General features: G+C 36.5%; 3 protein-coding genes and 2 long non-coding RNA genes across 15 annotated transcripts in view; 1 reads left to right on the top strand and 4 right to left on the bottom strand.

The window, feature by feature from the left end:
- Positions 1 to 4,140, bottom strand: part of LOC116290279 (uncharacterized) — a 75,226-nt gene extending 71,086 nt beyond the window's left edge. For 4 of the 8 annotated variants that reach the window (XR_016120213.1, XM_089032765.1, XM_089032767.1 and 1 more), the window contains exons 1-8: positions 3,876 to 4,009; positions 3,648 to 3,711; positions 2,836 to 3,119; positions 1,455 to 1,547; positions 1,006 to 1,164; positions 863 to 919; positions 716 to 772; positions 482 to 538 (exon numbers count right to left, since the gene is read on the bottom strand). Coding sequence is in view for 7 of the 8 variants with exons in the window: in XM_089032765.1 (XP_088888891.1) it covers positions 482 to 538; positions 716 to 772; positions 863 to 919; positions 1,006 to 1,128 (294 nt within the window). In the remaining variant the exon portion in view is untranslated. The other 4 variants (XM_089032761.1, XM_089032762.1, XM_089032763.1 and 1 more) reach the window with 4 other exon arrangements.
- A 738-nt stretch (positions 4,141 to 4,878) lies between these two features.
- Positions 4,879 to 10,989, bottom strand: LOC148909947 (uncharacterized). 3 transcript variants are annotated; one of them, XM_089032769.1, is made up of 10 exons: positions 10,232 to 10,989; positions 9,997 to 10,088; positions 9,438 to 9,559; positions 9,226 to 9,356; positions 8,253 to 8,990; positions 7,485 to 7,530; positions 7,152 to 7,226; positions 6,977 to 7,060; positions 6,807 to 6,887; positions 4,879 to 6,077 (listed from the first exon to the last, which is right to left on the bottom strand). In XM_089032769.1, the coding sequence occupies exons 5-10, from the start codon at positions 8,348 to 8,350 to the stop codon at positions 6,030 to 6,032; spliced, it is 432 nt and encodes a 143-aa protein (XP_088888895.1). In that variant the 5' UTR covers positions 8,351 to 8,990; positions 9,226 to 9,356; positions 9,438 to 9,559; positions 9,997 to 10,088; positions 10,232 to 10,989; the 3' UTR covers positions 4,879 to 6,029. The 3 variants fall into 3 exon arrangements, with proteins under 3 accessions (XP_088888895.1, XP_088888896.1, XP_088888897.1); XM_089032770.1 differs by having other exon boundaries at positions 8,253 to 8,986; XM_089032771.1 differs by lacking the exon at positions 9,438 to 9,559.
- Positions 10,990 to 11,188: 199 nt separating this feature from the next.
- On the bottom strand, positions 11,189 to 15,395 carry LOC148909946 (uncharacterized). Of its 2 annotated transcripts, XR_016120221.1 has the most exons (8): positions 15,351 to 15,395; positions 15,135 to 15,265; positions 14,185 to 14,899; positions 13,693 to 13,767; positions 13,387 to 13,461; positions 13,213 to 13,296; positions 13,043 to 13,123; positions 11,189 to 12,320 (listed from the first exon to the last, which is right to left on the bottom strand). It is a non-coding gene; the product is annotated as an uncharacterized LOC148909946 (long non-coding RNA). The 2 variants fall into 2 exon arrangements; XR_016120220.1 differs by lacking the exon at positions 13,693 to 13,767 and having other exon boundaries at positions 14,185 to 14,903.
- Positions 15,396 to 15,429: 34 nt separating this feature from the next.
- LOC148909945 (uncharacterized) lies at positions 15,430 to 17,499 on the top strand. The gene is made up of 3 exons (XR_016120219.1): positions 15,430 to 15,669; positions 16,669 to 16,780; positions 17,304 to 17,499. It is a non-coding gene; the product is annotated as an uncharacterized LOC148909945 (long non-coding RNA).
- LOC116293572 (sister chromatid cohesion protein DCC1) lies at positions 17,184 to 24,341 on the bottom strand. The gene is made up of 13 exons (XM_089032755.1): positions 24,299 to 24,341; positions 23,623 to 23,778; positions 23,212 to 23,342; positions 22,386 to 22,423; positions 22,165 to 22,308; positions 21,988 to 22,078; positions 21,547 to 21,685; positions 21,032 to 21,090; positions 20,788 to 20,870; positions 19,321 to 19,398; positions 19,046 to 19,131; positions 18,580 to 18,642; positions 17,184 to 18,181 (listed from the first exon to the last, which is right to left on the bottom strand). Exons 1-13 carry the CDS (start codon positions 24,322 to 24,324, stop codon positions 18,073 to 18,075), a joined length of 1,203 nt encoding a protein of 400 aa, XP_088888881.1. The 5' UTR covers positions 24,325 to 24,341; the 3' UTR covers positions 17,184 to 18,072.
- Positions 24,342 to 24,502: the final 161 nt, after the last annotated feature.

Here is a 24,502-nt window from a genome sequence, read left to right as displayed (position 1 = left end):
TCCTACTTGGCAACTAATGAAAAGTTTATTATTACATTGGGGCAAGTGTCTTGCATGACACGCAGATCCTATGATGACAAATGCAATCCGCCCACTTGGAACAATTATATTTACTATAATTAAGGAAACAGACGAAAATACACTTTGATAGAAAAAGAAAATAGGGTCGCTAGCATCAGGTGGATGTAATAGCATAATTGGAGCAAATAACATTACTCTTCTGCAATCCGTGAAATTGCAGTAATGCAACTCGTACCAATCAACCGAATAATGTTCAGCAAAAGTAAAATTGCCTAAATTACTGCAACTATATCTCTACTAGCAGGCACAGTCATCGTACATTGGATGACAAAGAAAGAATTACCACAGAAATGTTACGATAAACAATTGCATCAGTTAAAGTAGAGTCAAAAGTAGACACTGTATATACTACTGATAATAAACGGTTTCCCTGTTTGAAGTATCTAGGTACATCACTTACATTGTTGTTTGTGTCCTGCATGACAGGAAAACCTCTCCAAGACAGCTGCATTCTCTCCTGCAAAAAAAAAAGGGAAGAAAAGATATATTAGGTAATGAAAGCATTATAGCAACAGAAATGTTATGATAAACAATTACATCTGTTAATGTAGAGTCAAAATTAGACACTGTATATACTACTGATAATAAACAGTTGTCTTGTTTGAAGTATATAGGTACATGTTGCATCACTTACATTGTTGTTTGTGTCCTGCATGACAGGAAGGCCTCTCCAAGACAGCTGCATTCTCTCCTGCAAAAAGAAAAAAGGAAGAAAAGATATATTAGGTAATGAAAGCAATACAGCAACAAAAATGTTATGATAAAGAGTTTCACTACTTACAGTGCCAATAACTTGCAGACCTCTTGGTGGCAACTGGAATCTTTCTGTTCCGGTTCCCTGAAAAGTAATAAGTAGACACTGTATATTAGTAACAATAAAACATTTACTTCAGAAATATCAGGGTAAATAGTTGCATTACTTACACTGTTGTTTGTTTCCTGCATGACAGGAAGACCTCTCCATGACAGCTGCAACCTTTGTAGATCATTAAATGGCAAGATGAACAGTGTTGTTGCATCACTGATACCGTTGTTTATGTCTTGCATGACGGGAAGACCCCTCCATGAGTGCTGCAATCTCTCCTGCAAAAAGAAAGAAAAGACATTTATTGTATGTTAATTTAAGAATAGCTGCAGAAATATTTGAATCATTAGCAAGTTTCTCAAAGAGCTGCAATCTTTCTGTGACAAAAGCACCACCTATTTTCCCTTTAGAACACGTATAAGAAAAGCTTCGTAACATGGATTTTGAATTAAAAAAGTGAAGGTTACACTGCAGCAAGTCTCTAGTCCATTTCCAAAAATCTCAAAACAACACTATATATAAACCACATGTGTACTGGTATGAAAATGATCACAAATACAACACTTACATTGAAACTTTGAGACTCTTGAATAACCCATACTAAAAAGGCTTGCAACCGTCCTCGTAACCAAAGTACAGCATAACCCAGGAAAAGGACAAACTTGAGGGAAAAGAAAATATTGTACTTCATTATATTGACTACTGCAAGCATTATATTAGATCTTAGTTAATTGCAATAATCGACAAATAAATGAAATAAACTAAAATATGGGAACTTTTTTTTAAGATAAATGTTGATGCATGTTACTTTCCACTCCTTAACATTCAAGTCTTAAATTTGGTATTACTTAATTTAAGATAAAGATAGCACACAAATTATGGTACATCATGTAATTGTTTAACCTATTTTGTCAAGATTATGTTGCAAAAACATTTGATAGCAAAAATTGATTTCCTACAACCAGTTAGAGTTTGTCTCGAGATCTCTCTGAGTTCTCTTAGTTTTTCTTGGTAAGCAAATATGTTGTTAACTCGTTTTCTAGTAAAGAATTTAGTTATATACACATCACTAGTTTACTCAAATAAATGAAAAAGGTTTTTCACTCGGTTTGTGAAATTAAGATTCTTGTAAAATTTATGGCAAATTAAATTTCTTGTAATACGTAATCTTTATCGCGGCAGTGCCGCACCTATCATAATTCCGTCCATGTGGCAGTGCATGTTTACCTATCATGATTCCGTCCTATTGCCTCGTTGTTTTGGATCTGAAAACACTATACAAATATCGGTACCAAAATAATCATGTATACCTATAAATATAGGGAATTATTTTGCAAATACTAACGTAATCCGCTATCTTATTTTCCAAATACCAGTATATAATGCATGTTACAAAGACAGCACCATAGCAAAGGCTGATCATGACACATCAACTACCAACTCAAGCAAATACATGCTTGGCAATAACAGGACCGGAATATCTAACCGAAAGGGAGATAAGATGAAAGCAATTTTATGAAACGAATGTTTACGCATACAAAATTTGTTGTAAATCGTTTTCCAGTGGACACTTTATCGTGTGCAGAAGGTGTACATCTATCCCCATAATCCCGTCCTTTCGTCGCGTTCGTTTTGGCGATCGAAAACAGTATCGTTTCCAACCTGTTTCTAAAGTCTCTTTTAACCACTGTTCAATCTTAAAATATTGCTACTGAACCTTTTGTTTTAGAAAAATACACTTCAAAACGAGCAGAGCTTTATAAAACTTACCAAAAGGATGTCAAACATGTTTCCTAACTAATGGCGTGCACGTGCTTTTACTGTACGAATGAAGCCCTGAGCTTATATATGCTGGTATCTACCCATAATTCACATCGGTCCGGCGACAAATTATTTACACAGAAATAAATTTTCACAAAATTATAGATAAGAATAGTTTGTTGTATTACCTGATTTCTTCCATTGTTATCACTATTAAACCATCACAGATAGCATGAAAACCATCTTTCTTCACACTCAGTCATTTTCTTGTGTATCACCTTCGTTTTAGTTCTTATAGTAGTTATTCTTTACTTCGTCTGATTTCTGCATTTTGTCGCTTTTTAAATTGCCTGCGTATCTTTTCTTTTGTTTACTGACATAACTTGTTCGCCATTTCATCGCTTTTGACGGAATAGCAGAGTCCGTATTTACTCGTTTTCTATCCTACGCAAGTGGCCTTCTTCTTCGATTCCTATGTCAAAATAAATAAAAATCACGACAAAGGTTATTTTTTAATCTACAAAACTAAAAGCTATAGCGACATTGTCACTCTGTTTTAAAAAATCAAAAAATCCACGATGACTAAGAATGATTTTTCTTACTTTTTCAACATAATGTCGATAGCTAATCGACTCAGTATCAGTGTGACATCGTCAAACTTTAAACCAAATAGTTCTTGGTTTATATATACTTGATTGACTTTGAGGAACTCGCGTCGACTTTAATTCCTTTTCCAAAACGTTCAAAGCGAAAAGTCACAGCAATAGATAGCACAAACATCGTCAAAGATCGTCAAAAATCAAAGGAATTTAGATTTAGCGACTGACGTGAATAAAAATATTAATGGACGAAATATATTTTGCCTTTATTTCTTTTCTGAAATGAAGCGGATAAATCAGGGTCTTACGAATGCATAACTTTTATACTTATAGGAATTTAGATTTGGTGACTGAAGTGGATAAAAATGAAGCGGATAAATCAGAGTCTTATGGATGCATACCTTTTCTTTTTAACTTCTTTTGAGTTCTATTTACTCGCACGGCTTGTAGCGACATTTCCTGGAACTGAATCCAGTCATCAAATATGTTCAATGGATCGGAGCACAGAACAAATGAAGAGAAATTAAAATCAGGAGATATATCATCGCACTAACTTTTAAATCGACGAAATTTCACATAAAATTCCTTTTCACAATATGTTTCAGCTCAACCAAATATTCCATAGTTACCTTTTCCGTAAATGGATTAAAGCCTTCCTGATCCAGAGAGAGCTGCAAGTCAACAAACTAAAGATGTTTGTCAATAAATTTGCATTTAGCATAGCATAACATAACTCATAACATGCAGTCAAAATAATAATCCATAATTACATGCACGATTCTGAAATCGATATTTGACCCTTCCAGCGCTGAAGTTTTGTTCAGAGTTTCCAATTGTTTTTCTCCATGCATAATCCTCAAACGTCATGAAGTTATTCAATAGGTTTCAGACGTACGGTCACTTAGAAACAACGCCTTTGTGTCTTTAGTGAAAATGAAAATGATGACGTCTCATGAGAAAATTGTGTTGTGTTGTAATTGGTTTTAAAAAGTTTATTTTTAATTTTTCAGCCGTCTGCCTGTCATAACAATAAAAAATTTAAATTATTGACATATACCGATACACATCATATGCCATACACCAACAGAATTTGATTTGAAATGCAATGTGATCAGCAGTCATGCATTCTTATTTAGTTTTCTATTTCTAGATTGGAAACCAAGTATTTGTTTAACTCGCCTAAGATATAACTTGTATGTATATATGTATTTGTCTTCAAGACATATCATAGACCTTAACTAGATTTTGGCATAACGGCTAGTTTCATAATAGCAACTGTGTTTACAAGTTTTATGCTTCACCAATTAGTCTCCAGCATTAAACCAAGCTTTGTGAAAATTTTCCCATGATATTTGACTGGTGACATGAGCACTGAACTACATCCTAAAATTACCAATCAGCGACGACTTTTCTCTACGAAGTCAGAAATGTATCTGCCTCCTGTCATCGGTTTGCATTTAATAAGAACGGGGGAACTTTGCATTCTGTCGAGTTTCCGGAGAAAGTAATCAAACAAAGTTTATTTCCGGTTCCGTTTAAGTTTAGGATGAGGGAGACTGGGGGAGATAAACATTGATTTGCTTGGAGAGTAAATGGAAGACAACAGTTTCTATAGCAACGTAACAGACCTGCTTGAATTAACAGAAGTAGACACACTCAGTTTTTAATACTAATACAGCGAGCTATAGTACTGCTTTTCGAGATTTGTTATAATTTAATAACCGCTTAATATATTTTCACGTTTTCAAATGAAATGTAGCTTAACAATATGGCGAGATTGAAAACCAGTCCTAGGGGCTTTGCATCATCACGTGATGGTAGCCATGTAAATCAGAATTGACCAGTTTCAATAGGTCATTTGCATTATAGCGTCATTCACTACCACTACCAGACTCCCTTGCACACTTTTTTGGTTCAGTTAATTAGCACCAATTGTCTTACTATTCTCACGAGGAAATATAAAAATTTGAATAAGAAAGAAAATTAGCGAAGCATTTTGGTTATGGTAGTAAAATGACGCCATCATGCAAAAGGCCCATTCAGTGTTCCTGCCTCCTGTCATGGTTGCGATCAAGTAATGGTGCTAAGCCTCTATAGGTGTGTTTGCAATGGACCCTTCTCAAAAGTATCGTCCATGCGAGGCTAAATGGCATGAAAATGCAAAAGAAATCACACTTTTTCTCGATGAATTTGTGACATTTCTTTTGTATTTCCATGTTAGCTTCAAGACAATTTTAAGAAGAGTCCATTGAAAGAAATACCGAAAGAGATGGCCTTCAGGGTCGTGGTCCCTGGAGAGGGAATGATCTGCTGGACAGAGTATGCTGGTCATAGAGTAGGTAGGGCATATTATATAGGTAGAATGATTTTACTTGGCCCGTGAAAGAATAGTAAGTATATAGTACATAGTTGTTAACACTAATTCCATTGTTTTATCTCGTTTGTTACTCACTCATTGTCTCACGGTACAGATGCAGATTGTAAAAACCACGAATAGACTCATTCCATAAGTCGTAGTTCTCGCTCCTTTGTGGTTTGCAGAATCGACAAAAGAGCGAAAACACGAAATATTGCGGAAAATATTTTTACGACTTGACTTTGTGCAAGAAATTCTCAGAAGAAGATAGAAGATAAGTAAGACTAAATAAGTTACTTTTTAAGTTTTGCATCTCATTTGGTATTCTGCATCTCATTAGATATACTGTATGTATAAATGTATACTACTATCTTTCTGCAATCAGGTATATATATAAGTGTATATATAAATATCGATAGGTATAGGCTCACTGCTCTGGAGGTATGCAATCCTGGAGTATGTTTTCAAGCTGCTCCTATCAAAGACAAAAAATGCAGAGTAATCTTTCCATTGCCAATTACAACAAACTAAGCGCAGTTTTGTAACCAAATTTTTTATAAGCAATAAAAGCATGTTAGTTAGAAACAAATCAACCAACGAAAAAGGGAATGAAACCATGGACAAGTTGGATGAATGTATCGCAAGCAAGGCTCTCTCCAGGAAGAAGTCATTTTTATCTGAGCTCAAGTTCAAGCTCAAACTCAAGTCCCATATTTCTTGTATGTATGTACCAGATTTTGTGTTCAAGAGGATATTGTCTTTCAATAATGAGCAATAATGGCAAAAAGCGCCAAAAACTAGACTTTCGCATGAGTTTTGATCCAATTTCCGTTTTGGGTTAACACTCAAAACCTTTTTTAAACAGTTAGAAACTGATGTACTATGAGAAAATGCCTGTTTGAAGCAATATTTTCAATTGTACAAAGAGGTTTTGTTGCATTTATGATTAGAATGTTGCTTTTTTATAGAAAATATATGGGAAATAAGCAAATGAAGGCCTAAACCTCATTTTCGAATAACATCTTAACGCTTTGATTCCACTTTCATTGGTCATCTCCACGTCCAAACAAGTTAAACTTTCTGAATAACAAGATTTTAGCCTTGTACAACAGCCTTCCTTCAAGAAAAGTTTTTGGCGCTCACTGCTTGAATACGAAAAGAATTCTCTCTTAATGAAACATTTCGTTAGTGATTCTTAACTTACATGAGGACTTCGGCTTTCCTGCATCAATCTGTGTCCTCTCATTGTAAAGCCAGGTGGAGGCTCTCTGTTCCTCGTTAGAATCTGAAGAATCGAACGAGTGGATATGTTAGTGTTTTTTTTCACTACTCAGTTTTCTTCTACAGTTTGAGGTTTAGTGACTGATGACTTACATGAGGAGGACTTCGGCTTTCCTGCATCAATCTGTGTCCTCTTGATGTAAAGCCAGGTAGAGGCCCTCTGTTCCCCGTTAGAATCTGAAGAATCGAACGAGTGGATATGTTAGTTTTTTTTTTTCACTACTCAGTTTTCTTCTACAGTTTGAGTTCATAATGATTCATAACTTACACTTCTTTCCTGCATCATTCTGTGTCCTCTTGATGTAAAGCCAGGCGGAGGTCCTTTAGTGTTCCTTGCTAGAACCTGACGAGTCGAGTAAGAATAATGTTAGTTTCTTCCCGCGCTATTACTTTTATTGCATAGCTTACAAGGGCGGATCCAGGGTTTTTTTGAAGGGGGGGTCTCAGGGGTAAATTTTGTGGGCAAAGGAATCCCAGTGTGCTATTTGATATTGAGTCATATATATATAAGTAATATCATAATAAACTTAATACATTTACTGAGGCAAGACTACAGTTTTAATACATCTTACACTAGAACTTGTGTTCTGTATAACTGTACCGTCTTCTTGTATATGACCAAGAATACTCTTCTTCTATTAATTAACCTGTAGAATATTGATTATCATTAAGTACCTTTGTGCACTATAGTTAAACAACTTACTTAGAGCTGCTCATTTAGAGGAGTCGTTGAATGACTCTTCTAAATGGGTAGTAGTCTACAGCCTCTTACTACGTAGAGGTAAAGGTATATGGGAACGATTTATTTGTTTGATAGTTTAGTTTCATTCTGGGCACCGCGACTTCATTTCGATCATCGCCTAACAATGGAAACAGCGATAAAAAACTCGACAACTGATGTTATACGATCAACAACAGTAAATTACAAATACATGCAATATAGTAGTTCTGAATTGCAGCAGCATTAGACCCTTTTCAATTGGTAAAATCGATTCCAGATGTATTACTTATGGGTAGCCTCGTTTGTGGCGAACCCGTTCACAGATATTGAAATGTAATTTTATTAGACGCATCTACAAAAATTTAGAATTTCCATGAATCCTCCCTGTAACACATGGGCATGATACCAAACAAAAAAAGGAAAAAAAAGAAATGAAGGCTAGCACTGAGAAACATTGACTTAAAAAAATATCAAAACATGGCCGACTTCGTCGGATGCAGAGCTCGAGATTCAATTTGCACTGATTCCAAATGGTATTTACGCTCAAAAAACGGCAACAAACACCCCTCTAATGCAATTTCAACATCTCTTCTCTGTTTTATATGTCTGAAAATATTAAGGCAATGATTTTTTATGTTAAAAATCTACCTTTGTTTTGAAGGATCCTTGAAGTTTTGTCCAAATTCCGAGAGGACCCAAACCTTTCTCGAGCTCTTTCCTTGGAGGAAATTTGTATACCATTCCATTGTTTTCCTTTTTGTACAACCGCTGTGTTTCTTATTGCGGACTCGAATAATTTAAAATTGATGTATATATTCATATATACACGTAATTGTGTTCTGTATTGGAAGATATATTTCGTAAAACTGAATTTTATCTAGAAGTTTTCCATAAGGCCTTCGCGCAAAAGTCTCTGTCTTAGCAAATCTGTTGGTCGATCTTAGTTAGCGTCAGTACTCCATTGCATCGTCAACCATTTCCCTTGGCCACTCTTACATTCTTTAATTCCACATTCCTTCACTAACTCTATGGCGCTTAGTTAAGTCTTGCTTCTCTGTGGGTTCCTCTGGGGTTTCTCTGCAAATGGAATCTTCTCCTTGGCATTGCAAGTTTTAATTTTAATACTGCATGATAATACACTTGCCGTAATTGAATTGGAATCTTGAATTCACGGGTTTTGCATTTTTATTACTTCGGCCTTGTTAATTCCATCTTTGACTCATATATTTGTCAAATCAGATAAATGGCGAAGTTAATGCGGTTCACTGAGTCATTCCTGCTCTGATCTTTTCCGTCTTTGTATGTTCCAAAATAATCCATATTTTGTTTCCTTCTAAACCAAACATTACCCATGTAAAAAATATCCACAATTGAAGTACAGTCTATCTGAAAAAAAAAAAAAGAGTAAAGTTTGGAATGCTCTTCATGAAAACGACCGTGTATACTTTTTAAATTCTCCTATACTTCAAAGACTTTTAAGACTATGACAATATTACATCATAAAGTTTTCATAGCGTCTGATCTTCCCTATTCCTGTTTAGTCACAACTAAAACGATAAATTTAAACTACACTGGTATAAAGATTTTGATATTTTTTTCCAAATAACATGATATACTTTACCTTTCTGCAGTTGTCCCTCATTTCTAGTTATCTCGCGTTGAAGATCAAAACAACTTTAGCTTAACGGTTAGCCGGATACTTCGGGCTCTTCTTGAAGCTTGCACTATCTGACCCTTGGTATGCTTTCAGTACTGAAAAGAATTCATACAGAAACAATCCTTCAATCTGAATTGTTATATGTCGTTATTAATCAACCGATGCCTCCTACTTACCACCAGATCTACGACTCTACTGGCTATGGACATTCATGTGTGAAGCGTCAAAGTTATTCATGTTCAAGATAGTGTCAGGACAAGTTTCTCATGACTGGGCAATCGCATTTATCTACAGTTTACTGTGGAATGATTTATAGAAAACTATTTTGATAAAGTTGTCCTTCAGTAGCATGAGCATAAATAATGCTTACCAAAAGAGGCCTTTACCGCAAGAACTCTGCTGACATTATCATAAAGAACATTTCCTTATGGTGACTTTGAGGAACTCGCGCCGACTTTAATTCCTATTCCAAAACTTTCAAAGCGAAAAGTCACAGCAATAGATAGCACAAACATCGTCAAAGATCGTCAAAGATCAAAGGAATTTAGATTTAGCGACTGACGTGAATAAAAATATTGATGGACGATATATATCTTGCCTTTATTTCTTTCCTGAATTGAAGCGGATAAATCAGGGTCTTACGAATGCATACCTTTTATACTTATAGGAATTTAGATTTGGTGACTGAAGTGGATAAAAATGAAGCATATAAATCAGAGTCTTAAGGATGCATACCTTTTCTTTTCAACTTCTTTTGAGTTCTATTTTTTTACTCGCACGGCTTGTAGCGACATTTCCTGGAACTGAAGCCAGTCATCAAATATGTTCTATGGATCGGAGCACAGAACAAATGAAGAGAAATTAAAATCAGGAGATATATCATCGCACTAACTTTCAAATCGACGAAATTTCACATAAAATTCCTTTTCACAATATAATGTTTCAGCTCCACCAAATATTCCATAGTTACCTTTTCCGAAAATGGATTTGAGCCATCCTGATCCAGAGAGAGCTGCAAGTCAACAAACTAAAGATGTTTGTCATAAAATTTGCATTTAGCATAGCATAACATAACTCATAACATGCAGTCAAAATAATAATCCATAATTACATGCACGATTCTGAGATCGATATTTGACCCTTCCAGCGCTGAAGTTTTGTTCAGAGTTTCCAATTGTTTTTCTCAGCACCGTGTTTAGAAGGGATATTTCTATAATCCTCAAACGTCATGAAGTTATTCAATAGGTTTAAGACGTACGGTCACTTAGAAACAAATTATTGACATATACCGATACACATCATGTGCCATACACCAATAGAATTTGATTTGAAATGCAATGTGATCAGCAGTCATGCATTCTTATTTAGTTTTCTATTTCTAGATTGGAAACCAAGTATTTGTTTAACTCGCCTATGATAAAGCTTGTATGTATATATGTATTTGCCTTCAAGACATATCATAGACCTTAACTAAATTTTGGCATATAACGGCTAGTTTCAGAATAGCAACTGAGTTTACAAGTTTTGTGCTTCACCAATTAGTCTCCATGATTAAACCAAGCTTTGTGAAAATTTTCCCATGATATTGGCTAGTGACATGAGCATTGAACTACATCCGAAAATTACCAATCAGCGACGACTTTTCTCTACGAAGTCAGAAATGTTCCTGCCTCCTGTCATCGGTTTGCATTTCATAAGAACAGGGGAACTTTGCATTCTGTCGAGTTTCCGGAGAAAGTAATCAAACAAAGTTTATTTCCGGTTCCGTTTAAGTTTAGGATGAGGGAGACTGGGGGAGATAAACATTGATTTGCTTGGAGAGTAAATGTTAGACAATAGTTTCTATAGCAACGTAACAGGCCTGCTTGAATTAACAGAAGTAGACACACTCAGTTTTTAATACTAATACAGCGAGCTATAGTACTGCTTTTCGAGATTTGTTATAATTTAATAATCGCTTAATATATTTTCACGTTTTCAAATGAAATGTAACTTAACAATATGGCGAGATTGAAAACCAGTCCTAGGGGCTTTGCATCATCACGTGATGGTAGCCATGTAAATCAGAATTGACCAGTTTCAATAGGTCATTTGCATTATAGCGTCATTCACTACCACTACCAGACTCCCTTGCACACTTTTTTGGTTCAGTTAATTAGCACCAATTGTCTTACTATTCTCACGAGAATATAAAAATTTGAATAAGAAAGAAAATTCGCGAAGCATTTTGGTTATGGTAGTAAAATGACGCCATCATGCAAAAGGCCCATTCAGTGTTCCTGCCTCCTGTCATGGTTGCCATCAAGTAATGGTGCTAAGCCTCTATAGGTGTGTTTGCAATGGACCCTTCTCAAAAGTATCGTCCATGCGAGGCTAAATGGCATGAAAATGCAAAAGAAATCACACTTTTTCTCGATGAATTTGTGGCATTTCTTTTGTATTTCCATGTTAGCTTCAAGACAATTTTAAGAAGAGTCCATTGAAAGAAATACCGAAAGAGATGGCCTTCAGGGTCTTGGTCCCTGGAGAGGGAATGATCTGCTGGACAGAGTATGCTGGTCATAGAGTAGGTAGGGCATATTATATAGGTAGAATGATTTTACTTGGCCCGTGAAAGAATAGTAAGTATATAGTACATAGTTGTTAACACTAATTCCATTGTTTTATCTCGTTTGTTACTCACTCATTGTCTCACGGTACAGATGCAGATTGTAAAAACCACGAATAGACTCATTCCATAAGTCGTAGTTCTCGCTCCTTTGTGGTTTGCAGAATCGACAAAAGAGCGAAAACACGAAATATTGCGGAAAATATTTTTACGACTTGACTTTGTGCAAGAAATTCTCAGAAGAAGATAGAAGATAAGTAAGACTAAATAAGTTACTTTTTAAGTTTTGCATCTCATTTGGTATTCTGCATCTCATTAGATATACTGTATGTATAAATGTATACTACTATCTTTCTGCAATCAGGTATATATATAAGTGTATATATAAATATCGATAGGTATAGGCTCACTGCTCTGGAGATATGCAATCCTGGAGGATGTTTTCAAGCTCCTATCAAAGACAAAAAATGCAGAGTAATCTTTCCATTGCCAATTACAACAAACTAAGCGCAGTTTTGTACCAACTTTTTTATAACCAATAAAAGCATATTAGTTAGAAACAAATCAACCAACGAAAAAGGGAATGAAACCATGGACAAGTTGAATGTACCGCAAGCAAGGCTCTCTCCAGGAAGAAGTCATTTTTATCTGAGCTCAAGTTCAAGCTCAAACTCAAGTCCCATATTTCTTGTATGTATGTACCAGATTTTGTGTTCAAGAGGAAATGTCTTTCAATAATGAGCAATAATGGCAAAAAGCGCCAAAAACTAGACTTTCATATGAGTTTTGATCCAATTTTCGTTTTGGGTTAACACTCAAAACCTTTTTTAAACAGTTAGAAACTGATGTACTATGAGAAAATGCCTGTTTGAAGCAATATTTTCAATTGTACAAAGAGGTTTTGCTGCATTTGTGTTAGAATGTTGCTTTTTTATAGAAAATATATGGGAAATAAGCAAATGAAGGCCTAAACCTCATTTTCGAATAACATCTTAACGCTTTGATTCCACTTTCATTGGTCATCTCCACGTCCAAACAAGTTAAACTTTCTGAATAACAAGATTTTAGCCTTGTACAACAGCCTTCCTTCAAGAAAAGTTTTTGGCGCTCACTGCTTGAATACGAAAAGAATTCTCTCTTAATGAAACATTTCGTTAGTGATTCTTAACTTACATGAGGACTTCGGCTTTCCTGCATCAATCTGTGTCCTCTCATTGTAAAGCCAGGTGGAGGCTCTCTGTTCCTCGTTAGAATCTGAAGAATCGAACGAGTGGATATGTTAGTGTTTTTTTTCACTACTCAGTTTTCTTCTACAGTTTGAGGTTTAGTGACTGATGACTTACATGAGGAGGACTTCGGCTTTCCTGCATCAATCTGTGTCCTCTTGATGTAAAGCCAGGTAGAGGCCCTCTGTTCCCCGTTAGAATCTGAAGAATCGAACGAGTGGATATGTTAGTTTTTTTTTTCACTACTCAGTTTTCTTCTACAGTTTGAGTTCATAATGATTCATAACTTACACTTCTTTCCTGCATCATTCTGTGTCCTCTTGATGTAAAGCCAGGCGGAGGTCCTTCAGTGTTCCTTGCTAGAACCTGACGAGTCGAGTAAGAATAATGTTAGTTTCTTCCCGCGCTATTACTTTTATTGCATAGCTTACAAGGGCGGATCCAGGGTTTTTTTGAAGGGGGGGTCTCAGGGGTAAATTTTGTGGGCAAAGGAATCCCAGTGTGCTATTTGATATTGAGTCATGTATATATAAGTAATATCATAATAAACTTAATATATTTTTACTGAGGCAAGACTACAGTTTTAATACATCTTACACTAGAACTTGTGTTCTGTATAACTGTACTGTCTTCTTGTATATGACCAAGAATACTCTTTTTCTTTTAATTAACCTGCAGAATATTGATTATCATTAAGTACGTTTGTGCACTATAGCTAAACAACTTACTTGCTGCCCATTTAGAGGAGTCGTTGAATGACTCTTCTAAATGGGTAGTAGTCTACAGTAGAACAAATAAATCTTTACTACGTAGAGGTAAAGGTATATGGAAACGATTTCTTTGTTTTATAGTTTAGTTTCTTGAGGATTAAATTAAACATTTCGATCATCGCCTAACAATGGAAATTATAAATAAGCGATAAAAACTCGACAACTTATACGATCGACAGTGAATTACAAATACATGCAATAAAGTACTCGTAAAATCGATTCCAGATGTATTACTTATATGGGTAGCCTCATTTTGTGGCGAACCTTCCACAAATATTGAAAATATTAAGGTAATAATTTTCTATGTTAAAACACCTACTTTCCACGCTTCCCATCGTCCACTTTTATAATGATGCGTAGCTAGGGCCCAGTCTTCTCAGTCCAGTCTTTTATCCGGCCTCGTTATAGGCGTGTTGTTTTTTGTTGTAAAACCGCTGTTTCTCATTGCGGACTCGAACAAAATTGACGTATATATGATTCATATATACGTATATTTCAGTATCAAATAATCGATATATTTCCTAAAACTGAATTTAATCTAAACGTTTTCCATAAAGCCTTCGCGCAAAAGTCTTTGTCTTAACAAATCTGTTGGTCGATCTTAGTTAGCGTCAGTACTCCATTGCATCGTAAACCATTTCCCTTGGCCACTCTTACATTCTTTAATTCCACATTCCTTCACGAACTCTATGGCGATTTAACTCTTGCTTCTCTGCCGGTTGGGTTCCTCTGCAAATGGAATCTTCTCCTTGGCATTACAAGTTTTAATTTTAATACTGCATGATAGTACATTTGCCGTAATTGGATTCGAATCTTGAATTCACGGGTTTTGCATTTTTATTACTTCGGCCTTGTTAATTCCATCTTTGACTCATATATTTGTCAAATCAGATAAATGGCGAAGTTAATGCGAATCGCTGAGTTGTTCCTGCTCTGATCTTTTCCGTCTTTGTATGTTCCAAAATAATCCATATTTTGTTTCCTTCTAAACCAAACATTACCCATGTAAAAAATATCCACAATTGAAGTACAGTCTATCTGAAAAAAAGAGAGTAAAGTTTGGAATGTTCTTCATGAAAACGACCGTGTATACTTTTTAAATTCTCCTATACTTCAAAGACTTTTAAGACTATGACAATATTACATCATAAAGTTTTCATAGCGTCTGATCTTCCCTATTCCTGTTTAGTCACAACTAAAACGATAAATTTAAACTACACTGGTATAAAGATTTTGATATTTTTTTCCAAATAACATGATATACTTTACCTTTCTGCAGTTGTCCCTCATTTCTAGTTATCTCGCGTTGAAGATCAAAACAACTTTAGCTTAACGGTTAGCCGGATACTTCGGACTCTTCTTGAAGCTTGCACTATCTGACCCTTGGTATGCTTTCAGTACTGAAAAGAATTCATGCAGAAACAATCCTTCAATCTGAATTAATTGTTATATGTCGTTATTGATCAACCGATGCCTCCTACTTACCACCAGATCTACGACTCTACTGGCTATGGACATTCATGTGTGAAGCGTTAAACTTATTTATGTTCAAGATAGTGTCAGGACAAGTTTCTCATGACTGGGCAATCGCATTTATCTACAGTTTACTGTGGAATGATTTATAGAAAACTATTTTGATAAAGTTGTCCTTCAGTAGCATGAGCATAAATAATGCTTACCAAAAGAGGCCTTTACCGCAAGAACTCTACTAACATAAAGAACATTTCTTCATGGTCTCTGATGAAGCCGTAGACGGTGAAAGCTCAGACTATTTGGAATTGTACAGCAGTAAAGGCCCTATTTGGTAAACATTATTTATAATCTATTGCAGAGAAATTTAGTTTCTTTCTTTTTTTATTTTTATTTTTATTTATTTCCTTTCCTTTTTTGGAAATGCATTACTATGGCTGTTGTCAATCTATGAAATTCCTTAAACTTCATTCCGGCACAAAACGTTTTGGAATAAGTTAAAATATAGTCTATATATTGTGATGCATATCGCTAGCATGCACCCTCATGCTTCATGCAACACTGTCTCCAAGCCATCATAAATTTGAGCTATTCCGAGCTTGAGGGAAAAACTAGCTGGGTCGAGCTAATCTGAGATGCAATTGCAGAGCATTAATTATCAAGCTATTTTAGGGGATGAAATAGCTCCATCTTGGAAGTTTGTTACCTAAAACAGTTTTTTCATCAACCACAGAATGGCTAATAAAGATGCATAACCTTACAGCAAATGATGCATGTGACGTCATCCAAAAAAAAAACATTTCATCAAAGCATTCATCATTAACTAAATCAAAATTTGTAAGAAAAGTCTACAAAATGTAGAATTACTTAAATTACTGAAACTATTATATATTTTAGTCAGAGGTCCTGAGTACTAGAGGGCTTTTGTTGTCATGATCATCCGTGCGCATGTCTATGACGTCATAATTATTCCGTTCTAATTGAACAACTAATCTTAACTTTAGAAAGTAAACGTGTTCATCTGAGCCAATCGAAAGAGCAAAGAACACATATTTTATCCTTCAAATTTCTAAAATATGGTTGAAGAAAGTAGGTTTAAATTGGAAACATGCATTTTTGCGTTCTTTCTCTTTTTTCAAATTTTCTTCCTTTTTTACGCCAGTCGATTGATTTCTTCATTCATTTTGTTAGGCTCCTTTTTTTCTCTCTTTTTTTTTTTCGTTTCCTATGGTTGTCTTTTTTCTTCCTTCCTTAAATTCGTTTTGCATGAAAACGTGGTTTTGTACTTTTTTTTTCTATTCTCAGAGTTCGTAATTTTATGGACTTTACTCAGTTTCAGATTATCCCGCTGACCAGGTGTTATGGTGGACTGCCGTCGAGGAATTTATCCATTTAACGATCTTGATGTCTGTGATAATATATATGGTGTATTCGAGCATTATCTGGTATGACAATAACTAGATACTTCCCAACAATTACCTACAGTGCCTGATGATTCGATCTAGGCTCTTACGAATTAACTCCAATTTGGCCAATAAGCTTGGTAACGTTACCGACATATAGGGGCACTAGGGAGGGGAGGGGTGGTCTCAGAACTACGTTACCTTACATCTAGGGGCGATGGGAAGGGGTGGTATTACCCCAGAGCTTTTTCCCGCCTCGAGAACTGTAGTACAAATATAAATATGTTTTATTTGTTAAGCCTCGATTTTCTGTGCAGGGGTTTACTCCCCTGTTCTTGGTAACGTTACCAAGACCTATCAATTTGGCTGACGACACATATGAATAAAAACAGCCATGCTGATGGTCTGCGACAATTATCAAGGATGTTAATAACGAAGACATGGCGACTGTGTTGGAATTTTTTTTGTTACTAACATAACGTAGCCGTCGTACAACCCTTCTCTTTAATGATTAAAAAATATATAGGCGAGATTTTAATTTTGTTGTTGTTGTTGTTGATATCAGTGTGATAGAGACGATACAAGATCTGAAGAGTCTGTTTCAGACGGCCAGGGGAAATAGAAACACAATACTGATGCAGCGCAGGGTATCTCTTGAAGACTGTGGTGATGAGGAGGCGGAATCTGATGACGAAGGTACAAGTGATCATGAAGAAGATGGTGGCTACGAAACATCCTCTACCATGAACGAACTATCCTGAGCTAACGTTTTATTCTCCTTTGTTTCTATTTCGCTTCCTTTTATTTTCGTTTCTGCATTTTTCTGTCCTTTCTTTTTCCATTCATCATTTTTCTTACTGTTCTTCATTCTTCGAGCCATAGTCCCTCCTTTCTTTCTTCATTTTTTTGCATCGTTTAAAATCAATTTCTTTCATAAGTCCAGTTTATTAAAGGATAGAATTATTTGGATTCATCGGCGAAAACATCTTTCTGCTTTTATCATTATTACCTTCTTCAACTCCCCATAGTGACGGGTAAATGTCTTCATATCTTTTCGTTGTTTGATTTCTTAACTAAGTAGCTTTACATCAGAGGTGGAGTGGGGAGATCAAAAAACGAATCATTCTCGTACCCAGCCTCTACTCATTTCACAAAAATTGGAAAACCTACCAATTTCAAGTGATTTGATTGTTGCAGTTGCACACGAGAAGACACATGAATATGAGTACAATTCAAACAAAGAATCTTATGGTTAAGAGAATGACACGTGGTCTAAATTGGAAAAATGTTACGCTGGTACAAAAAGGATTGATCTCCAAGCAGTTTGACGAGTTCTAAACTGGTTTTTTCGAACTGTAGACTTTAGTCCCTGTTTCATCTTTAGACGAGCGCGCGTACTTTAGGAGTAAAGCATTGAGAGATTGCCCTGCATCCACAAGATCTCTGGTAAGAAAAATGATACATAATTGATTAGCACAGCCCCGAATTTATCAATACACTAAAACGACCTCTGAACTGATAAAATTCTAACTCATAGATCGAGCCCTGAAACAATTTCAATCTCTGGGCTGAACAAGGTCAGGGTACGACTATCTCTCAGTTCAAACCCTGGAACAACCTCTTATGAAAGTTAGGAAAGATCATGAGAAATTGGAATTTAGCGCTGAGTACAGGAATCGAACTTGAGGCCACAGAGGTGAAAGGCGAGTGCAATGCAGCGAAGCCACCCTCGATGTCCTAACCATTAAACTCGGCGCAAGTAGGCGCAAAAGGCGTCGATTCTTTATAGGTTAGAAAGAAGCTGCCACTGGGCGTACACGTCCACGGTACTAAAGACTTACCTGATATACGGTTGAATTTCGTCAAATGTCCATTTCTGTCTTACTTTAAATAACTTCATGAATCTAAGACAACAGCAATAACAACTTAGCATAAAATACCCCACAACAGCAACAACAACGACAACAGAAGCCAAGATAGACGAGGGGTGTCATGCCAGAGATGCTTGTTATGTCACAAAACAGCATACAGGGCACGAAATTAACGCTCGCAAACTCGTAAAATGCGGGTAAAATTTTTCTTTTAGCGAGTGACAAAAAAATTAACTAGCTACGTTTTGAGAGTATGACCACAGTCCAGAAATTGAAGGACTGAGAAGTTTAGAGCCCGCATCAAGTAACGTTTGTTATTCAACGCGTTCGATCGCTAGAGACTTTGGAATTTTTGCTAATGGAAGGGGAATTATGGCAGCATTGATGTTGGTGGAATAGTGTTGTTGGTGATTGGCGTTGGTGATTGGTGTAATACCTCATATCGGGCTTCTCAGGCAAGTCATAATAAGGAAAATGCCAGATGACAGGAGGATGACTTCTCATGTCTGTAAGAGCAATACCCTGAAAAAGCCATAAACAAGAAGTGTCAGGCGTGCAATCTTCGTCGATTAAATAGGTTTTGGTGGACTTCAATTCCATGCATGTTGCCCTAAGTATTTCAGGTTTTCCCAACAACATCATGGAACACAGCGTAAGAAAATTGTAAGACAAGACGGCAATGACAAGAAATCGTAGTTGCTTATGACTTACAGACAGCTGATCAGATTTTGTCGTCATTCCGTCTGGCACGCTCTGCTGCCAGGAATCCATGAACTCGTGGTAATTAAACTATGAGTAAATGTAGTATCATTGTCGTTATTACCACCAAAAACAGCAGCGCATTGTCATGCATCACCATTCATATGTAATCATGACTGTGATCAATAACAGTAACACCAACAATGTCATCATCTTCATCATCGTCATAATCATTATACGTATCATGATCGTAACCAATAACAGTAACACCAGCATTATCATCATCATCATCACTATTCGTATGTAATCATGACTGTGATCAATAACAGTAACACCAACAATGTCATCATCTTCATCATCGTCATAATCATTATACGTATCATGATCGTAACCAATAACAGTAACACCAGCATTATCATCATCATCATCACTATTCGTATGTAATCATGACTGTGATCAATAACAGTAACACCAACAATGTCATCATCTTCATCATCGTCATAATCATTATACGTATCATGATCGTAACCAATAACAGTAACACCAGCATTATCATCATCATCATCATTATTCGTATGCAATCATGATTGTGATCAATAACAGTAACACCAACAATGTCATCATCTTCATCATCGTCATAATCATTATATGTATCATGATCGTAACCAATAACAGTAACACAAGCATTATCATCATCATCATCACTATTCGTATGCAATCATGATTGTGATCAATAACAGTAACACCAACAATGTCATCATCTTCATCATCGTCATAATCATTATATGTATCATGATCGTAACCAATAACAGTAACACAAGCATTATCATCATCATCATCATTATTCGTATGCAATCATGATTGTGATCAATAACAGTAACACCAACAATGTCATCATCTTCATCATCGTCATAATCATTATATGTATCATGACCGTAACCAATAACAATAACACAAGCATTATCATCATCATCATCATTATTCGTATGCAATCATGATTGTGATCAATAACAGCAACACAACAATGTCATCATAGTAATCATTATTCGTATAATAATCTTAACCAATAGCTTAACATCAGCAATGTCATCATCATCATTATGATGCTAATGAATGAAATTCATCTTAAATTGCACACTGTGTAATATTGAAGAAATAGAAAACGCGCGCGCGTGCTGTCATAAAGCACGCGGGGGTTGGCAGAACACGAGAGAAGTGTTAGGAGAAGCACAACGCGTAGCGGAGTGCTTCTCGACACTTCTCGAGTGTTCTGCTAACCCCCAAGTGCTTTATGACTGCACACAGCACAACAAGCAAGTTTTTTATTTCTTTTAGAAAATACAAATTACAATAATAGATAGGAATGACGCAACGGAAAGTGCGCGCACGTGCAATGTGCTCTCATAAAGCACGCGCTCCAAACCAATCAGAACGCGACATTCATAACAGTTATTTTATAAATCAGTTTTCAAAACGTACCCTGTCCGCTGGACGTAAGAGATATTGCGCATAAAACTGGCATATTTTATCTTCATTTAATGCATATAAAATAGTCTGGTCGTCTGTGGAAAAAACCCACATATTGTTACAATTCATAACTAAACTTCTTCAATTGGCCTGTTGATATTCACGGAGCAAGGAAAGCTGGAGAACCTGGAGAAAAATTCTCGTGGCAAGGAAGAGAACAAAACATAATTAAACAAACTCAAATGTTGTAGCTAACCTTCATTTTCTACGTTCAATCTTTCTCCATAACGATCCAAACAATGCTCTAGTATCTCTCTAGAGAAAACACACAGTATTATGCTTATACTTTCATGTTTTAATTGAAAAGGAGAGAAGGGAAGGAAGGATGGATAGAGCAAGCAAGCAAGCAAGTAAGCAAGGAAGGAAGCAAGCAAGCAAGCAAGCAAGCAAGCAAGCAAGCAAGCAAGCAGGCAAGCAGGCAGGCAGGCAGGCAGGCAGGCAGGCAGGCAGGCAGGCAGGCAGGCAGGCAGGCAGGCAGGCAGGCAGGCAGGCAGGCAGGCAGGCAGGCAGGCAGGCAGGCAGGCAGGCAGGCAGGCAGGCAGGCAGGCAGGCAGGCAGGCAGGCAGGCAGGCAGGCAGGCAAGCAAGCAAGCAAGCAAGCAAGCAAACAAGCAAGCTGGCAAGCAAGCAAGCAAGCAAGGAAGCAAGGAAAGATAACAATGGTAATTTCAAGATCTGGTTATATTTCAAGTCAAGTCAAGTCATTCCATACCTTGGTTCTAACTCCTGAAGGATTTCACAGCACTCTTCAAATGGTACCCTCTTCCAATCCCAATCTTTCTCTTCCAATAAATTCAAAATACTTATAATTACTTTGTCCTCATAATCGGAGTCCAATAGCCTCCAACAGCCTAATACCAAACAACAACACCAGGTTAGTGTATCCAGAATAGGTTGTTCCAGAGTTGCAGCCTTGTATAGTCAATTCTCCCTTTGCAGACGCCCCAATATTACGGACACCTTGCTATTGTGGACAGAAGTAACATCCCCAACAAAAAATACTGACAAAAGAATGACTGTAATAAACTCTCACAATTGCGGACACTCACTAATACGAACACCAAATGATGGTCCTGAGGGTGTCCACTATAACAAGAGTTGACTGTACACTAACAGTTATCATTGGATGCTGTGTCTATGGACATTTACTCACCATTTATTGCAATGGCACCAAGTTTTTCTAATGCATCCCAGATTTCCTTTTCACTTGCTTGAACAAGATTTAACAAGTCATCAAAAGAATACTGAAATAACAAGGTACGATGGCAGCCAGAAATTATATTTGTTGTTTGAGAGGTAAACCACTATGTAACCCATGCCACACTCTTACCTTGACTTTGGTTCTCAATTCACCATTTTCCTTGGTTTCATATTCAGGTCCTCTGTACAAAGTCTCTCGGATTAAATTACGTAGTTTATAAAGTTGAGGTCTGACCAATCTCACTTCAAAATATTCTGAATGACAACTGCACACCTAAATTTTAATTTAAAGAATGACCTTACTCATCACTGGCAACATTGTATACATAATTGCAACATTCAAGCACAAACCTGGTGTTCAATTAAGTCTGCTGTCTGATCCTTGAAACCTGTTAATTATAGAAGGAATACAAGTTTTTTAAGGTAAGAAATAGTACAGGTTTAAAATAGCAATCTCTTAAACCTTTCAATTGTATTCATAAATATCCTCCGGGCTGATCTAACTTCTGCAACCAAAATTTTGCCTTGCTAGTTTGATGTCATATGGGTTGGGATCCCTGTGGCATCCCTCACTAACCTGGGGCCTTGTCTGCGTCATTTTGGGATCAATAGTAGACTGTTAAGGGGCATTGTTTGACCTCATATGGGATGGGATCCCTGTGGCATCACTCACTAACCTAGGGCCTTGTCTGCGTCATTTTGGGATCAATAGTAGACTGTTAAGGGGCATTGTTTGACCTCATATGGGATGGGATCCCTGTGGCATCCCTCACTAACCTAGGGCCTCGTTTGTGTCATTTTGGGATCAATAGTAGACTGTTAAGGGGCATTGTTTGACCTCATATGGGTTGGGATCCCTGTGGCATCCCTCACTAACCTAGGGCCTTGTCTGCGTCATTTTGGGATCACTAGTAGACTGTTAAGGGGCATTGTTTGATCTCATATGGGTTGGGATCCCTGTGGCATCCCTCACTAACCTAGGGCCTTGTCTGCGTCATTTTGGGATCACTAGTAGACTGTTAAGGGGCATTGTTTGACCTCATATGGGTTGGGATCCCTGTGGCATCCCTCACTAACCTAGGGCCTTGTCTGCGTCATTTTGGGATCAGTAGTAGACTGTTAAGGGGCATTGTTTGATCTCATATGGGTTGGGATCCCTGTGGTTTCCCTCATTTACCTGGATCCTTGTTTGTTTGACATTCTGGTGTCAATAACAAGGCATTGGAGGTATCAGCTAGTTTGATTTCATATGTGGAATCTTTCGTACAGAGCATTGCATCTTCTTGATTTTCACCTCGAATAACAAAACTGACGAGAATAAAAAGATTTCGATATTAATGAGCAATCATTATGTGTTGTCAAACTTCTATCAAGCCTGATTTACTGCTATTTTCATAAAAATGCAAACTCTGTAGTTCTCATTTGCAAGTTGGAATTTGGTTTTTCACTGCCGCCAGTCAAAAATGTAAAAGGTTAGATTAGTTTTGATTGACGGCAACAATAAACCAAATTTTAGCAGCTGCTTGCATGTTTATGGAAATAGTAGAAAAGATTGGATGTACTTCAATACACAAGTGTCCTATGCTACCTTTCTCCTTGCTGTAATTTTTCAAGTAATTTTGGCGGCAGTTCAATCAACTTGTATTCATTCGACATGCAGTTCTCTGAGAACTTCAGTGTCTGCACAGGGCCCACAGAGACAAGACCGGCAGCATTAGCAGAGAGTTGTACATCTTCAATTGTTCTAAACATTAAAGGAAGGTGATTAGAATATCAGGGTTTTCATTAAGAGACTCTGGCTAGCTCATGTGCTTCTCTTATCATTTTAAACCTTAAATATTTTATGAAAACCCTGCATATACAGTTCGTCCCAATCCACAAAGTTTGATAGAACCAACTTGCTTTTTGATACTTGCTATTGCATAATAATAACAAATTGATCAGTGCTCTGTCCACCTAACATATTTTTGGATTTTCAGTGCCCCCTTGTCCTATTCTTCCCTTTCTCTAAATGAAATAAAACTGAAGGTATCAACCTTAATACCGCTTGCAAAAAGTACTTACCCCTCTTCAAAATACAATTCACCCCCTCCCCCCTCCTCGAAAAACAATCAAAAATATAGCAAAAAAACTTGTAATCAAAACAAAAATAGGGGAATAAAATAATACAGATTTAGAGAGTAATATATAAATCTTCAGAAACAACAAATAAATTATTAAATAAAGCTGAATAAATGGACATATTTTGATATTTTCATCCTTACCTCGGCTGTTCTATGTTTCCCGCCATATTTTATTTCTTTATCTGTATACCAACCCACTTACGCGTATAACACAGGGAACCCGCGATATCAAATAAAGCTCCTATAATTAGAGAGTTTTGAATTTTCATTTAAGCTTACCAGAAAAATAGCAATTTTGCTGTTTTTTAAAGAATAATGCCTCTACAAATTCCAAAATATCAACGA

This window comes from Actinia tenebrosa, unplaced genomic scaffold (assembly GCF_029948245.1).
Source record: "Actinia tenebrosa isolate PJP-AT-01 unplaced genomic scaffold, QUT_ActTen_1.0 PGA_scaffold1__47_contigs__length_23844297, whole genome shotgun sequence".
Lineage (NCBI taxonomy): Eukaryota > Metazoa > Cnidaria > Anthozoa > Actiniaria > Actiniidae > Actinia > Actinia tenebrosa.
This window is presented reverse-complemented; position numbering and strand designations above follow the sequence as displayed.

Coding starts and splice junctions, on each gene's coding strand:
- LOC116293572 (XM_089032755.1), bottom strand. CDS start 24,324: ATGGCGGGAAACATAGAACAGCCGAG. Junction 21,091..21,546: donor CTTCAGGAGTTAGAACCAAG/GTATGGAATGAC, acceptor TGTTTTCTCTAG/AGAGATACTAGAGCATTGTT. Junction 20,871..21,031: donor ATTGAACGTAGAAAATGAAG/GTTAGCTACAAC, acceptor TTTTTTCCACAG/ACGACCAGACTATTTTATAT.
- LOC148909947 (XM_089032769.1), bottom strand. CDS start 8,350: ATGGAATGGTATACAAATTTCCTCCAAGGAAAGAGCTCGAGAAAGGTT. Junction 7,061..7,151: donor GAATGATGCAGGAAAGAAGT/GTAAGTTATGAA, acceptor TCGATTCTTCAG/ATTCTAACGGGGAACAGAGG. Junction 6,888..6,976: donor AAAGCCGAAGTCCTCCTCAT/GTAAGTCATCAG, acceptor TCGATTCTTCAG/ATTCTAACGAGGAACAGAGA.